The 17,698-nt window shown below is 42.1% G+C and overlaps 1 protein-coding gene across 1 annotated transcript; it reads right to left on the bottom strand.

Annotated features, from left to right (window-relative positions):
- Positions 1 to 5,519: 5,519 nt before the first annotated feature.
- LOC142184586 (adenylate kinase isoenzyme 5-like) lies at positions 5,520 to 16,581 on the bottom strand. Its single transcript, XM_075259542.1, has 8 exons — positions 16,385 to 16,581; positions 13,248 to 13,425; positions 12,975 to 13,130; positions 11,820 to 11,992; positions 7,773 to 7,886; positions 7,472 to 7,663; positions 5,775 to 5,865; positions 5,520 to 5,662 (listed from the first exon to the last, which is right to left on the bottom strand). The coding sequence occupies exons 1-8, from the start codon at positions 16,442 to 16,444 to the stop codon at positions 5,538 to 5,540; spliced, it is 1,089 nt and encodes a 362-aa protein (XP_075115643.1). The 5' UTR covers positions 16,445 to 16,581; the 3' UTR covers positions 5,520 to 5,537.
- Positions 16,582 to 17,698: the final 1,117 nt, after the last annotated feature.

Genomic DNA, 17,698 nt, shown 5'->3' with positions numbered 1-17,698 from the left:
TGGTTTAATGCATATTGCACATTTTCTGTTAGTACAATAAACCTCATTTCAATCCTGAAATATTACTGTGTCCATCAGTTATTAGATATATCAAACTGAAATGGATGCTGCAAACACCAAAATATTTAGAACTAAAAATGATTAAGATTAATAGGGGTGCCCAAACTTTTTCATAGGACTGTATTTTCATATCTTATGTCTTAAGGCGTGACCATGAAACATTCAAGCTGTGGCCGTGATGCAGCCATGGCGCGAACAAAAACTTGGTGACTAGGCCAGCTGGCACAGTATATCACGAAGATTCATTACAAATTGTTTTTTTTTATTGAGTGTTCCAAGTTAATAGTGGTGCGGTTGTAGATGTTACCAAAGAGCCTTTACCTAGAAAGACTCAGAGACAATCACTTTGTAATGAATGAATGGAGTACTGTGGCAACTGGCATGGCCGCCCTGGCATCACTGTGGGATCGTACCATTAGGCTGTAGGCACTGATATAGCATGGCAGGAGAGGAAGCCCCACATGGCTTATAATTTATGTATTCTGTAGCTATGATTGACTTTCTCAAGTGTCTGGTCACATTGCAGCATCAGCAGCGAGCTCTGGACTCAGAAGGTCAGACGCTGACATCTCACATAGGGAACTCCCTGGAGGAAGACATTACATGCCTAGTAATCTGCATGTCTAAGCCTTCAATCACACCAACAAAGATGAAAACGGCCGTTTTTCAGGGTTGTTTTGCACCCCAGTGGCCCCTGTTTTCACAGATCTCTCATATATTGCAGGCCCATTTTCACTGTCATGTGAATATAGGTTTAGGTTGGTTTCACATCTGCATTTGGATTTTCCTTTTTCAGTTATGTCATAGGAGAAGAAAACTAAAAGAAAATGAGAGCGCCCACTAGACCCCTCTCACTTATAATAAGGTCTGCTGGGGTTCTGTCATCATGTATACCATTTTACCTGAAAATTTAGTGCTGTGTAAGTCAGAATCAGTGACAGAGGGCACAAACAGAACCTCCTACGCAGATGTGAACAGAGCCCTGACCTATAGTAAAGGGATTTTCTGAGGCCAAAATATTGATGACCTATCCTTAGGACACCCAGGATCCCTACAGATTAGCCAGTGAGCACTTCTCCTGGTTCACAGGCTATGTAATGTCAGGTTCATTGATTACGCCTATTTGCAGCTCAGTCCCATTCAAATGAATAGGACTGAACTGCAATACCAAGCCCAGCCACTATACAATGTGCGGCACTGTGCTAAATAAGCAGTGAATATTCTGCATTGTTTCAGTGTCTCTTCAAACAGCTGATTGGTGGGGGTCCCGGATGCCAAACTACCAATCTGATATTGATGTCTTATCCTATGAAACATTTTACATTTTTGGGAGAACTTTGACTGCCTCACTTCTGACCAAAGGTTTTATCTGGTATGGCAACATAGCCTCATTGAACTGATAAACTGCAATTCCAGACATGACCTGTGGACAAGAGCGGTGCTGTTTCAGGAAAAAGACTTTAATAACCTTATACAGCCCATGATCATTTATATATTCTTTGAATCACTCAACTTTTGGGTTACTTTTAAGCATTGTAGGCCAAAGGTCAGACAGGTAGATGGGAATGGCAGAATTTCTTTGGGGGGCAGGAGAATAAATAGTTATTATCGAGATTATTATGATTCCTATTATGTGAAATAATCAGATTTCCGATGTATGGGGATACAAAACTATCTATTCAAGTAGATGGGAATAGACATATAAAGAGAAAGACCTACAAGTGATAGCAGATTATATAAGTAGCCTAAGGCTAAGGCCCCACAGGTCAGAAATGCAGGGCTAAAGCGCTGCGGGAACAACCGCAGCGTGAATGCATCGTGGTTCTTCCCACAGCGCTTTGAACAGAGTGTTCACAAAGTTTTCCTTCACGGACTTTCTGTTACAATTAGATCTACAGGAAAGCCGCCAGCGTTTCGGTAGATATAATTGACATGCTGCGATTTTCAAAACCGCAACGGTTTTGGAAATTGCAGCATGTCCACTTTACAATTTTTTCCGCAAAGTGGACATGGGATTCGCATGAGTGCCATACACTTGCAAGTACTGTAATATGCCGTGACTTTTCCTGTGGCATTTCCACCACGGGCAAATCGCGGCGTTTCCGGCCCGTGCGGCCCTGGCCTAAGACAGATGATCTGTGCAGAGTCCAGGCCTCGGCCTCCCATCAAATTAATCCTGATGACCTATCCTATTTTGGGTATATGGCTCCAATACAAACCTGTGGTTACAGACTACAAACAAATCCTGTGTAGTCATATTCTACACTTATCAAAAAAGGGGAAAACTGTATCAAGCAGAGCCATACTCATTGTATATTATGGAGAAAAGTAAATGGAAAATACAGGCGTATTACTATTGTTATGATAATTTAGCAAATGTGCTGTTTCATCCCCCTCTTCCATTGGTGCATGGTGCGATCAGATCTATGCACATGTTCTATAGGAGAGCATCAATACCTCTAACCCGCAGAAGTGATTCAGCGTTCCAGAATGTTCAATGTTACTCAATGCCAATGAGAATACAATTTATCATAGTGCTGAGACCGACCGTGCCAAGCGCAGATGATTCATTTCCCCAGATGTGATGGAGAGCCGCCTTTTCACTTCTCAGTACACTCCAGATGCCTTCTTGTTCTTCACACATTTAAGTGAGTATTCAAGGACAAGGTCAATGACAGGGTCACCTTCAAGTGTAACATATGTGACACATAACTGAGTACCGTACCTCTATTCAGTACATAGACTCTCATATATCACATATGATTGTCTGTGATCACAAAAGAATTCCTTTAGTCCATGGTTAAGATCACAGCAATTCCTCGTTTGGGCTGGGAACAAACCGTTGCGTACTTGCAGCAGATTAGCCACTGCAAAATCGCTGGTGGATAACCCGCTGCGAAATGCAGTAGCAGTGCCGAACACTGCAGACACAAACCCAAAGTGCACAGGTCAATTATTGCTGTAGTTCACCTGCGGTTTTGCAAAGGTTGAAAGCTGGGGCCACCTGTCCGGAAGTCACGGCTAAAAGCCATGGTCAGATCCAGCTATTATAGACTGTTTCTTGGCGCAAGTGAGGCCTCTGAAGGATGTCGCACAATGAACCCAAAACAGGGGTTAGACATCAGGAGGGCATGACTGCTTTTGCACATATACACTCACCGGCCACTTTATTAGGTACACCTGTCCAACTGCTCGTTAACACTTAATTTCTAATCAGCCAATCACATGGCGGCAACTCAGTGCATTTAGGCATGTAGACATGGTCAAGACAATCTCCTGCAGTTCAAACCGAGCATCAGTATGGGGAAGAAAGGTGATTTGAGTGCCTTTGAACGTGGCATGGTTGTTGGTGCCAGAAGGGCTGGTCTGAGTATTTCAGAAACTGCTGATCTACTGGGATTTTCACGCACAACCATCTCTAGGGTTTACAGAGAATGGTCCGAAAAAGAAAAAACATCCAGTGAGCGGCAGTTCTGTGGGCGGAAATGCGTTGTTGATGCCAGAGGTCAGAGGAGAATGGCCAGACTGGTTCGAGCTGATAGAAAGGCAACAGTGACTCAAATAGCCACCCGTTACAACCAAGGTAGCCAGAAGAGCATCTCTGAACGCACAGTACGTCGAACTTTGAGGCAGATGGGCTACAGCAGCAGAAGACCACACCGGGTGCCACTCCTTTCAGCTAAGAACAGGAAACTGAGGCTACAATTTGCACAAGCTCATCGAAATTGGACAATTGAAGATTGGAAAAACGTTGCCTGGTCTGATGAGTCTCGATTTCTGCTGCGACATTCGGATGGTAGGGTCAGAATTTGGCGTCAACAACATGAAAGCATGGATCCATCCTGCCTTGTATCAACGGTTCAGGCTGGTGGTGGTGGTGTCATGGTGTGGGGAATATTTTCTTGGCACTCTTTGGGCCCCTTGGTACCAATTGAGCATCGTTGCAACGCCAAAGCCTACCTGAGTATTGTTGCTGACCATGTCCATCCCTTTATGACCACAATGTACCCAACATCTGATGGCTACTTTCAGCAGGATAATGCGCCATGTCATAAAGCTGGAATCATCTCAGACTGGTTTCTTGAACATGACAATGAGTTCACTGTACTCCAATGGCCTCCACAGTCACCAGATCTCAATCCAATAGAGCATCTTTGGGATGTGGTGGAACGGGAGATTCGCATCATGGATGTGCAGCCGACAAATCTGCGGCAACTGTGTGATGCCATCATGTCAATATGGACCAAAATCTCTGAGGAATGCTTCCAGCACCTTGTTGAATCTATGCCAAGAAGAATTGAGGCAGTTCTGAAGGCAAAAGGGGGTCCAACCCGTTACTAGCATGGTGTACCTAATAAAGTGGCCGGTGAGTGTATGTATTCCCCATGAAATAACAAGTCTGGAGAATGCTACATAGTGACGTTCCTCTGTTATTCCTCCTGGAAACGTATAAATACATTGATAACTGGGAGTTGTCAATCTCCAGTACAACGTTTCGATATCTCTGTCAAACCCATAGACTTTGAATGATACAACAGGGAGCATGCATGACTGCCGCTCTATACAGTTCCTCCTAAGGCTGAGTTCACACAGAGTTTTTAGGTCCAGATTTTGATGCAGAATCTGCCTCAAAATCTGCCGCCAAAAAACACCTCCAAATTGACCACTATAGGATCCGTTAGCTTTTTTTCCCGCTATCGTTTTTTCCCGGTAGAAGAAAAAAGAAGCGAGCTGAGCTTTGTTCAGGCAGATTCCACCTGAAAAAAAAACAGTCAATAGGAGGTAGAAAAAACGCTAGCGATTTTTACAAGGTCCATACACTGTGCTGGAGGAAAACAAAAAAACAAAAACTAAAAACACTACCAAAAAAAAAACTACAAATAACACCTCGTTAAAAAAAACGCTTCAAAAAAACATTTCTTAATTCCTGAAGCGGACTTTTTCCTCTCCAAACTCTTCGCCAAAAATCTCCATGTGAACTCAAGGTCCATTCGCACTGAGTTTTTTGGCGAGAATTTTGGCGCTGAATCCGTGTCAGAATCCACGTGGTAAAAACGCCTCCCCATAGAGTTCTATGGGTTCTGCTAGCTTTCTTCAGATAGCTTCTGCCTGCAAAAACCAACGCAGTTAATGGGAGGCAAAATTCCATGTTGTGGATTTGGGCGCTGAATTGGTAAAAATCGCATGGAAAAACCGCTAGCGGTTTTTTTCAAGGTCCATACACTGTGCTGGAGGAAAAAAACATTTTCTAATTCCTGAAGCCTCAACATGAAGTCATCAGTATAGGAAAGAGGCCATAGTTTACACTGTCTATCAGTAAGTCTTGGCCAGTGTGTGCCACAATTCTGGTTCGAAATAAGCCAACTAAGAGGTGGCATAAACTTTGTCCAGTCTACAGATAGACTAGATTTATCATCCAGCATCGGCGAGTCAGTAAAATCTGGTGCGCTTTAAGACAAGTCTATTTTGTCTAACTTTTAGTAAGTGTGGGCCAATGTATACACAGACTTATCTGCCGCAGTTACCTGCTCTTTCGTTTCCACTTCCTTGGTTTGCACAGACTCATTGGACAACGAGGCACGGAAATTCTGTGGGCAAAATGCTATAAAACAAGCAACAAATGACAAAGAGAAGAAAATATGGAAGCAATTGGACACATATGGACAAAGGACTAGGGTGAGTAATGAAAAAAATGACATCTGCAGCACACTCACCTTCTACTCCCAAACCGTCAGGGAAGAGGAGACCCTGCACTGCGCAGCAGATGTCCTCGAAGATACAATTTTCTTCTCTGTCTGCATCAAACTGTGGAAAAAATAGAATCAGCAGGAGCCATGTTAGGAAGATTGTCTCAGATGACCAACACTCAGAATAGCTGTAAATTGAAATAATGGAGAGGAACTGAACTGTCCCCCTGACTTATATACGGGGAGATGGAAGACGTCCTGCTATGTATGGGGTCTATACATTGTATATAGTGATGAAGCCCAGTGGTCTTGTTAGGTGTATAGTGAATGATGTCCATTAGGGGGCAGTTTTCTCCTGGACTCTATTGTACTGCAGGATCAAAGCTTAAAGGGCACCCAATCTACAGGTGTCATATTATAGAGAAGATCAATATCTAGATTTCTAAGAAATATTTGGTATAACCTGTAACATTAATTTATATCTCTGTTCATAAAGGACTTAGGAGTCCAGTGGGAGGTGCTACTTAGTGACTGACAGCTATATCTGCGTGAGGATCCGCCAAGTTGAACAATGATACATTCTCCGCATCCATATATGTGCATGAGGATAGGAATATACTTTTAAATATATATCTTTATATTTTCTAAGAAGAACTCCACCCTTGCCTAGAGGTTTTGTCTGGTAATGCAGCTTAGTCAGATTTAAATAGAACCTGTTGCTGGGTCTGAAAAGCCCATCATGTCATTGACACTGCCACCCTGAGCATTTTTGCGTTTCGTTTATTCAGATTTGTTCAGCCATTCCAAAGATATAAGCTCTGTTAGTCATGACATAAATGTCTACTACACAGGGGCCACACGGTGGCTCAGTGGTTAGCACTGCAGCCTTGCAGTGCTGGAGTCCTGGTGTTCAAATCCCGCCAAGGGCAAAAAACCATCTGCAAAGAGTTTGTATGTTCTCCCCATGTTTGTATGGATTTCCATCCCATATTCCAAAAAAAGACATACTGATAGGGAAAAATGTACATTGTGAGCTCTATGTGGGGCTCACAATCTACATTTAAGAAAAAAAAAAAAAAAAAAATGTCACTGTGGGTGCGGGGTCTCTGTGTGCTGTATGTCATGAAGTGTTACCGCCCACTTGGCTAGTAGACCCTGATCGGCATCAACACTAACAGGGCTTATATCTTTGGAATGACTGAACGGATATGGATAAACAAAACACCTAAATGTTCAGGGTGACATCACTGATCATATGATTTATGGCATTGGGCTTTTCGAACCTGGTGAAAGAGACTCTTTAAGCAAAAGATGTAACACAGGCAAAAATATATTGTTTAAGGTATCCAAAGCTCTCATGGACAGACCTGTGGGGTATATGAACTTGTGTCTGAAGACAATCAGTCCAACTATACATGAGAATCAAAGTCAACTCCCCCCCAGTCAAAAACCACAAATGTCTAATTTTATTAAAAAGAAATGAACTTTGGAGCCCCAGAACTCTGGAGAGTAAAGTGTTGCTCACAGTACTTTTCTCTCCGCAGGTTACATGCGGAAACCGAGCAGAAACCACAAGAACCTCATGGGGTCCATGTGGTTTCTTAGGTAACCGCTTTTTAATGCGTACAGGTTTCCATTTGGGGGGGTTCCCAAGCGGACTCCCCAAACAGAAACCCAAATGCAGATGTGAACTGGGCCTGACAGTGGACTGTGTGAGCACTCACTCTGGCTATGAGCCCCTTGTCTTGGTAATACTTGACAATGAGAGGAAGGTTCTGCTTAAACGTCTCCAGTCTTCGGTCGATGGCATGGGCATTATCATCTGGTCGCCCTTGCTGTGCTGAACGTCTTTCCAATCGCTGCCGTAGACGCTGGCTTGAGCATGCCAGGAAGATCACCAGGTCTGGGGTGCCAATCTGCAGGCAACATGGATCTATTAGCCAAATCTATGACATTACTATGAATCAACCCTCCATCTTATGTCATGTCCTGGATAGATTTGTGATATGGTTACTGAATCCACACCTGTTCCTCAAAAGTAAACGCCTGTCCAATGTCTCTTGGAAACCCATCAACGACAAAGCCGGTGGCGTCCTGATGGTTAATGAATTGCTGCTTTAGCTCCTCGATTGTGGTTTCCTGCAGAAAAAAAGACAAAATCACTAAATCTGTGTCTCATGTTCTGCAGCATTATCTTATGTTGGTGGGATCTTTAGCAGCTGGTTGGTGCCATCACTTTTAGGGCATCGTAGCCCAACAGACTTCTGGCACAAGGTAAATATTAAGATATATATATGCTATTCCAGCTAACCAGATGTCTGACTACCAAAAATTGACTAAAGAGGGTGTGGCTTGCCCCAACCCTTTCATGGTCCCATGGAGCCGGTTACATGATCCTTCCCAGCTGACATGCTGCTCCTTAGGCTAAAGCTCCATATAGCGAGACACAGCCAAAAAAAAGTTGCGGAACAGACCTTGGAGGAAATGTATCATGCTTTTTTCTGCAGCATTTTTCACAAAAAGAGCACAGAGTTTTCCACTGCAGACTTTCTGGCCCAATTTTACCTATATGGAGAACCCCAGTGTTTCCGTAGGTATAATTGACATGCTGTGAGTATTTTACTGTAAAATGAAGCGCATTTACTATGTGGGGCCCTGGCCTTAAAGGGATTTTCTGTGAATTAAGACAGGTCATCACTATTATACTACTAGAAAAAATATTCTATGGTTCCATTTTGGAATAGTGGTCGGTTCAGTAGCCGTTGTTGATGGAGCAGCAGATCTCATAGATGTGATATGTATATACAGTGGGGCAAAAAAGTATTTAGTCAGTCACCAATAGTGCAAGTTCCACCACTTAAAAAGATGAGAGGCGTCTGTAATTTACATCATAGGTAGACCTCAACTATGAGAGACAAAATGAGAAAACAAATCCAGAAAATCACATTGTCTGATTTTGTAAGATTTTATTTGCAAATTATGGTGGAAAATAAGTATTTGGTCAGTAACAAAATTTCATCTCAATACTTTGTTATATATCCTTTGTTGGCAATGACAGAGGTCAAACGTTTTCTGTAAGTCTTCACAAGGTTGGCACACACTGTTGTTGGTATGTTGGCCCATTCCTCCATGCAGATCTCCTCTAGAGCAGTGATGTTTTGGGGCTGTCGTTTGGCAACACAGACTTTCAACTCCCTCCAAAGGTTTTCTATAGGGTTGAGATCTGGAGACTGGCTAGGCCACTCCAGGACCTTGAAATGCTTCTTACAAAGCCACTCCTTCGTTGCCCTGGCAGTGTGCTTTGGATCATTGTAATGTTGAAAGACCCAGCCACGTTTCATCTTCAATGCCCTTGCTGATGGAAGGAGGTTTGCACTCAAAATCTCACGATACATGGCCCCATTCATTCTTTCATGTACCCGGATCAGTCGTCCTGGCCCCTTTGCAGAGAAACAGCCTCAAAGCATGATGTTTCCACCCCCATGCTTTACAGTAGGTATGGTGTTTGATGGATGCAACTCAGTATTCTTTTTCCTCCAAACACGAAAAGTTGTGTTTCTACCAAACAGTTCCAGTTTGGTTTCATCAGACCATAGGACATTCTCCCAATACTCTTCTGGATCATCCAAATGCTCTCTAGCAAACTTCAGACGGGCCCGGACATGTACTGGCTTAAGCAGTGGGACACGTCTGGCACTGCAGGATCTGAGTCCCTGGCGGTGTAGTGTGTTACTGATGGTAGGCTTGGTTACATTGGTCCCAGCTCTCTGCAGTTCATTCACTAGGTCCCCCCGTGTGGTTCTGGGATTTTTGCTCACCGTTCTTGTGATCATTTTGACCCCACGGGGTGAGATTTAGAGTGGAGCCCCAGATCGAGGGAGATTATCAGTGGTCTTGTAGGTCTTCCATTTTCTAATTATTGCTCCCACAGTTGATTTCTTCAATCCAAGCTGGTTGCCTATTTCAGATTCAGTCTTCCCAGCCTGGTGCAGGGCTACAATTTTGTTTCTGGTGTCCTTGGACAGCTCTTTGGTCTTCACCATAGTGGAGTTTGGAGTCTGACTGTTTGAGGGTGTGCACAGGTGTCTTTTTATACTGATAACAAGTTTAAACAGGTGCCATTACTACAGGTAATGAGTGGAGGAAAGAGGAGACTCTTAAAGAAGAAGTTACAGGTCTGTGAGAGCCAGAAATCTTGATTGTTTGTAGGTGACCAAATACTTATTTTCCACCATAATTTGCAAATAAATTCTTACAAAATCAGACAATGTGATTTTCTGGATTTGTTTTCTCATTTTGTCTCTCATAGTTGAGGTCTACCCATGATGTAAATTACAGACGCCTCTCATCTTTTTAAGTGGTGGAACTTGCACTATTGGTGACTGACTAAATACTTTTTTGCCCCACTGTATCTGGTTGGTAACAGATTAGATGACACCTAGAACAATCTTTTTATTCCTGGTACAGTTGACTTTTCTAGCACTACAATGTTCCCTATCTGCCAGCAGGGGGAGTATAACCCCTGGTTTTGCTTGCTCTGCCTCTAGAAAGTGAAGCAGCATTAAGCATTCATTACAGCTCAGCTGTTACCCTGGCATTACACAGGGCACCAGAGCCCCTTGAGTGGCTTGGCCATAGAAAGGGAAGTGCATTTAGAAACAGGAATGTACCATTCTTGTTTGTCCTTTTTAGAGTGGTACATAATGTCATTATTTAATAAAATACCTCAGATGATGTCCGTACAAATAGTAATTTACACTTTACAGACTTACAGATCTCCCAATTTACTTGAGAAACATAAATATGTAATCCATTAATGTATTATTTATGAGAATAGATAAATTAATGGCTCAGACCGCAAGCAAAGGACCGCAAGCAAGCGGAATTGGATCATATTTATTAGTCCTGACACTTTGAAAGCTCTCAAATGGCCCTTGACGGGAGCTGGTTTTGCTCCTAGTGATAGCCATCCGGGTGGCATAGACCTCTACTTGTCGCCCAATAGACATTCACTATGGCGTGTTTTGCAGGGGGTATTTGATGTCATATTTGATGTCACGTCACATCCATCACAAGGAGCTGCCACCAGCAATCCCTATCATTGGGATGCCCCATCCATACCTAGGACCCATTATGATGGTATAATACAGCCCTCACCTCTCCTCTTATGTCACCGCTCTATGACGTTGTGACAGTGTTACTCAGAAATGAACAACACATTTCCATGACAATAGGGCAGAAGATGTAAAAGCCGCCGTCTCTTTTGTGTCGTGCTGAATAATTACTACGCTATTATGGCAAGCATGGATTAATTAAATAGAGAGGTATACTAGCAGATGCATGAGCGAAAACATCACAGGCAACTCAATTCATAGTCACAAGTATAATGGGCTCGCACGAGCTATAAAAGGTGCAAGCATAGTGTAAACACCAGAGTACGCACATCAGTGTATATTCTGACCATGGATGTTCCATATGGGCAGCACATCTATAAGTATATCTATTTAAAGAGAAACTCCTGCCTCTCCACATATTCCCATTTTAGTTTATTATTGCATTATACCCATAATGAAACATTCTGGAGATTGCTTTATAGTTTGGTGTTTTGACATTCCTCTGTTATTCTTCCTAGAAATGTATTAATTAATCTACAATTATTACTCTCCGCCCCTTAGGTACAAGTTGGGGGGGATGTCCCTGCAGACTCTGACTGTCCCATAATGCTGCCACTGTCGCACTGTATAGGGACTAGCCCCCTTGACAAGAGGAATGGTAATGCCAATTAAGTCATATATGCCCTGATGACTAAGCCATACCACCACATTGCCCACTGCTGCCAGGCTATGTCCCCAAGAGTAAGCCATACCACCATAGTGCCCCCTGCTACCAGGGTATACCCCCTTAACTAAGCTATATAGTACCCACTCTTGCCAAACTATGTCCCAAAGACTAAGCCATACCGCCCTGCAGATGAAGAACATTGGATGAGGTCATCATGAATTGGCCAATGGGTTCACACATGGAGCAATTTTTTTCTCTTTTTGTGTCTAAAAAAAATAAATTCTGACATACCGGTGGAGCGAGTTCTCCTTTAGAGATAATCTGGGCAATCAATTCCCACTTGCGATCGCTGCTGGCGTGATGAATAAGCTGTTTGCGTAAGATTTCTCCAACGGAAATACAGATGAAACCAAAATGGGTGGCCATCTTTGTACTCTGAGTTCCCTTACCACTGCCTGGACCACCTGGGAAGTCATACAGTACAACCAATCAACAGCAGAGACAAAATGATGCTGTCGGGAGATTTCCAGGGTCAGGGGATAATTGTACACATCAGGGAGAGTGTGTGTCTATTTCCATCAATTGTAATCCCTGATAAACTCCATTGATCTGACTAGCTTTCCAAGGGAAGTGTTAACATGTGTAACCTTTCACCAATCCTTGGAGATTGCTATCATTTCTAATCTCAGATAAGAGCAGTGCTAAAGGGATTATTGGCCATAGAGGGTCCTGCAGCTCCTATGTTTTAAGAACTAGGGTTTGTTCAAGCTCACAACGGATGTTATAACCTGACATAATGACATAGAGGTGCTACAGCACATACTAGATAGGAGCTCAAAACACCATGCTCAATATGTAAAGTAATGGCATCCAGGCATAGTAGCAAGAATAGTACCATGGACAGCCAATCAGCATGGAGAGATTCATTAATTTATAAATAGCTTGAACGGAATTTTTCGTGTTTTTATGTTAAACATTTCATGTTAAATTTTTAAAGAATTTTTCACATTTTGTTCTATGTCACTATCTACTGTATGTTTTTTTTTAAGTACCATATTCTGCAATTTTGATTCTGACCACTCAGCTTCATAATAGCCTGGCACTTGCCTAATTCTATAAGGATTTTCTTTGAAACAGTCACTACATTGACAGTATTACAATAGAAGATAACACCTCTATAGATAACACTGCTGACCCATCATTACATTAAATAAATAGAGATGTGGGTGTTAATAGTAGGCGCTGTGTATCTCCACAGTCTCATACTGTCCAATCAGCGCTGCCAGTGTCAGACTGTAAAAGGGTACCTCCCACCTCCCCAAAAAGGGGAATGGTAACATCCAGTTGTGAATTTCATTAAATATTTCTAGGAAGAACAATAGGAAACGGCACAATAGAGTTATAAGGAAAGATGCTCCGGCATAAAACCCATGCATCTGTTCTCACCAATAACAAAGATGATTTTAGGTCGAGGTCTACTGGGGTCAAAGACATCATATTCTTGGATAAGCCCTGAAGATTCTGTCATATCTGAGTCACTGTCAATCGAAAACTGGGACTGGATAGGAGGCAGGCGCTCATAGCGACGCATATGCGGCCCCTCTGGAAGGAGAAAATAGCATACAGCACCAAATATAAATGACAGACACCATGCAGGATAAAGTGTAATAACAAGGATGATTAGGTCTTGGCAATGTGTGAATGAAGTCTTATACTCACCTGATTTTTGTGTGCTTTTCTTTCCCTGATTTCCATTAATAGGAGGCAAATTGCGGCTCAGAAATGTATCCCACTGTACTTTTTCGGGTCCCCCTAAATCCCGAACTCTTTGCAGACACAGTTCTAAGTAATTAATAGGGTCCTCTGGACGGTAATACATGAGGCCTGTTAGTAGACTCTGGTAGAGAAAGGTGAAATAGATTATTGACTTCAGTGCAGACACTGCATCTGTGTCTCCCCCTACAGGCTCTATCTCTAATTTTCTGCTAGTGGGTGAAAACTAGTTGCTATGATGTCATGTATGGACACATGAATAAAATGGAAGAATCAGCTCCATAACAATTATAAGGAGCAGCAGCACTATACAGCACATTACAGAGAAGTGCTGAGCAGTATTTGTGTACATATGGTACTTGGGGTAAGACTAACTACTAGATCCAGCACCATGTCTTTTACTTCTCCTCCCTCTCCATTCCCCCCTTTTCTCTCCATAGACTTCTATGCGCACATGTATTTTGAAAACTTTTTGAATGAAAAGTCTGTCTTGAGAGACCCAAGACAGATTCAGCCAAGATTTAAGAGATAAAGGGGTTTCCAGGATTTTGAACAGCCCTTGTGGCATACTTACCCGTTCCTGGTGCCACACCACTGGTGTCCATGTTGTCTCATGCCAGAGCAGCTTTGCAGGAAGCCCGAGGCTCACGTGACTGCTGTGACCACTGAGGCAACTGATTGGTCTTAGTGGACACATGAGCTTCAGGGTTTCTGGCAATGCATCCCCAGCATGAGACAGGAGGGGAACTGAGAGCAGAGCACAGGGGATAGGTGAGTATGATTTTTTTTTTTTTTTTACTTTACACTTCCAGAGGAAAAGAACCTAATAAGTAACCAGATAAATTTACTGAAAAAGACTGTAAGTTATAAGGGGTAAAAATTTACCTCCTTTGGCAGTTTCTAGAAGACAAAGGTGGAAAAGAGGTTGTCAAGCAGCATCACTTTAAGCCATTTCTAGATGCTGTAGTGTTAAATAGTCACTAAATTTTCAACAAGCTTTGCATAAATCTATAGGAGAAATACAATATATAGAAATATATATATAATCTATAGGAGCAAATATAAGAAAGTTTGTTATCTATTTTATCAGAAATAATGCTTATTTTTCTATACTAGGCTCTTTTCTTCCTCTTCCTTCTAAACTGACATTTACTCTGAAATCTCTGCAGAATCAATCTTGATTTCTAAAACAGACTTTCAGCTCAATAAAGTATCAGATTACAAATAGAAGTCTATGAAGAGGGCTGAGTAAGAGAGAGAGACGTAGAGAAACGCACACAGACCTGCTGCTGAAGCCAACAGTACTTTTTATCTCACTCAAGTGCTTTATTCACATCGATACTGCTCCGTACTTCTCCATAATATACTTTATGGAAAATATCATAGCAACTAGTCCCTACCCTTTAGTTTGAAGAAAACTAGGGTTAGCACCAGAAGGAACATAAGTCCTCTGCAGACCATGGATACAGCGCAGAAACCACAGCCTCAAGGACTGTCACGTCTAAACTAAGGACAGAGCAGGAAAGAATTCTTTGCAGGAACAAACACATATAACAAGACTTTTAAAGGGCTTTTTCCATTAACATAATTATATATGTAAATTTGTAGGCAATTAAAAGTTACAATTTTTGGTAATATAAATAATTACAAATAATAACCATCTTAGTGGTGACATCTGTTGTCCTGGTTGTTGATGGATACGACCGTAAATGCAGGAACTTTCTATGGTCTTCCAGCCATGATGTCCGTATTGTGGCCGGGTTACCTTCTCATACATGTAATGTCTCTCCTGATAACCAGACATGACGTCCTCATTGTGGCCAGGTTGTCTTATCATACATGTAGTGTCCTCCTGATAACCAGACATGATGTCCTCATTGTGGCCAGGTTATCTTCTCATATATGAAGTTTCCTCCTGATAACCAGCCATGACGTCCTTATTGTGGCCGGGTTATCTTCTCATACATGTAATGTCTCTCCTGATAACCAGCCATGACGTCCTTATTGTGGCCGGGTTATCTTCTCATACATGTAATGTCTCTCCTGATAACCAGCCATGACGTCCTTATTGTGGCCGGGTTATCTTCTCATACATGTGGTGTCCTCCTGATAACTAGAGAATAGAAAGGTCCTGCATTCATGGTCGTATCCACTGGCAACCGATCAAGACAACTGATGTCACCACTAAAATAAAACGCTGCAAAATTTGTAATTGTTTATATTTGCAAAAATGTTTAACTTTTAAAGGTCTGGATATCAGTAGGGGTTCCCTTAAAGTGGAAGCCTCTTCGGGGGTTCCCAAACAATAAGAGGGTTAGATCTTGCTTCTTTGGCACATGAAACTTTTGGGGTGACCAATGCAAATTCACTCTAAATATAACACCTGCACCACAAATATAACACAAATCTATCTATCTATCTATCTATCTATCTATCTATCTATCTATCTATCTATCTATCTATCTATCTAGACATCTATCTATCTATCTAGACATCAGACGTGTATTGTGCCATGATAGAACTATACTATGTAGTGATATATTACATGGTATGGCAAGTGAGAGCATTGAGAGCATAATATGTATAATATGTCTCATATCTGTACGTGCGTATACATAACCCATCCATATGTTATAATGCCCTGAGCAAACAGATAGAAAGACATCAGAGCTGGAAAAAGCAAAATAGATAATCTGCTCCCTCCTACACTGGATATATTGCTGGACTGGAGAATTGCAGGAGATTCTTGCAGCACATGATGAGAACAACACTAAATAAAAAGAACTGGTGTGTATATATGTGTACATTACATTATAGATAAGTATGTATGTGTACAATATATTATATATGTGTGTATACATTTTACAGAGAGTATGCCTGTGTGTACAGACTGGTATACTGCATCTGCACTAAGCAGACATGTGATCCAGTCCTAGAACATAATGGGATACACTGTATAAAGTGCTATAATGTTATATAGTATGATGTATACAGTCTGCTGACACTATGTAATATAATAAGACCTGTCTTACTAGGCAGTGATTGACAGGCACAGTGACAGGGAGGTCTTGGCATACACATACCTCAAACAGTCTGGGGATGTGCCTGTCTTGCAGGTAGTCCTTGGCCTCTGATGTGCTCATGGTGCTGCAGCTGTCACCTCTCCCCTAGTCCCCGGGCTGCAGCCACCTCTCTCCCCGCTCAGTGAGCTCCCCTCTGCCGCCTCCTCCTCTCTGGGCTCCGCTCTCTCGTTCTCTGCCACCTCCTCCTGAGCTGCCTGTAAGTGCCAAACTGCACACCCAGCTCTTCAAACACTCACCCCCAACACCTGGGCATCTGAGACCCTACTAACCCCAAACAGCACCCCCTACACCAGCAGTGCCAGCCACACTGCAGAGAAGATACTGGCTGCACTATATACTGTATGCTGCACTATGAGGCTACCAGCACACACACACAGGCAGCTATCTATCTCCTATCTATATATCTAATCTATAATCTTTATCTATCTATCTGTCTGTCTGTCTGTCTGTCTGTCTGTCTATCTACTTCATCATATCTATCTATGTCTATGTTCATCTCATATCTATTTAGCTGTGTATCTAATCTATGTTATCTGTCTTATCTATCTGTCTGTTTGTCTATCTCATCTATAACCTTCTTTATCTATCTATCTATCTATCTATCTATCTATCTATCTATCTATCTATCTATCCTTCTATCTATCTCTTATCGATCTATCAATCTATCTATGTATCTCATATCTATCTACCTCTGTCTATCATATCTACCTCAAATGGGTCCCCCAATGTTAACGTAGTGTTTAGGATTAAGGTCTCTATTGCTTGCACCAAGATTCTTAAGTATTTGTCTGTCTGTCTATCTATCTATCTATCTATCTATCTATCTATCTATCTATCTATCTAATTTCTATCAGTATGCAATTTATCTTATAGTCTGGTCTCTATGATGGCAAAAGATTCCCCTGATTTCCACAGTCATGAATTATGTGCATCTTCTGCCGGGGCATACAGAGATTTATACCAGCCCATAGGTGGTATAGATTTCTGTTATCAATTATGACACAAAAGTCCATGCCACACCCCCAGCTCCACCCACACCAAATAAAGTGAGGCGCATGACTTAGAAAAGCCACTTGCAACTATTTTTTTGTGACATTTAAAAAGTCCTAAACTACCAGTCCTATTTTTTTTTAAAAAGTGTTGGAAATTCTTGGTTACTCTTCCCCATGAACTTATTGGGGAGAATAGAGTAAACCAAACCATGGAAGGTGCATAGTGAATTAGGATCAGGTGTAGTGTATGAGGATAGTCACACTGTAGTAGGTGTAGTGAATGAGGATAGTCACACTGTAGTAGGTGTAGTGTATGAGGATA

This window comes from Leptodactylus fuscus, chromosome 11, assembly GCF_031893055.1.
Source record: "Leptodactylus fuscus isolate aLepFus1 chromosome 11, aLepFus1.hap2, whole genome shotgun sequence".
Lineage (NCBI taxonomy): Eukaryota > Metazoa > Chordata > Amphibia > Anura > Leptodactylidae > Leptodactylus > Leptodactylus fuscus.
The sequence above is the reverse complement of the archived record's forward strand: the minus strand, read 5'-3'. Positions and strand labels throughout refer to the sequence as shown.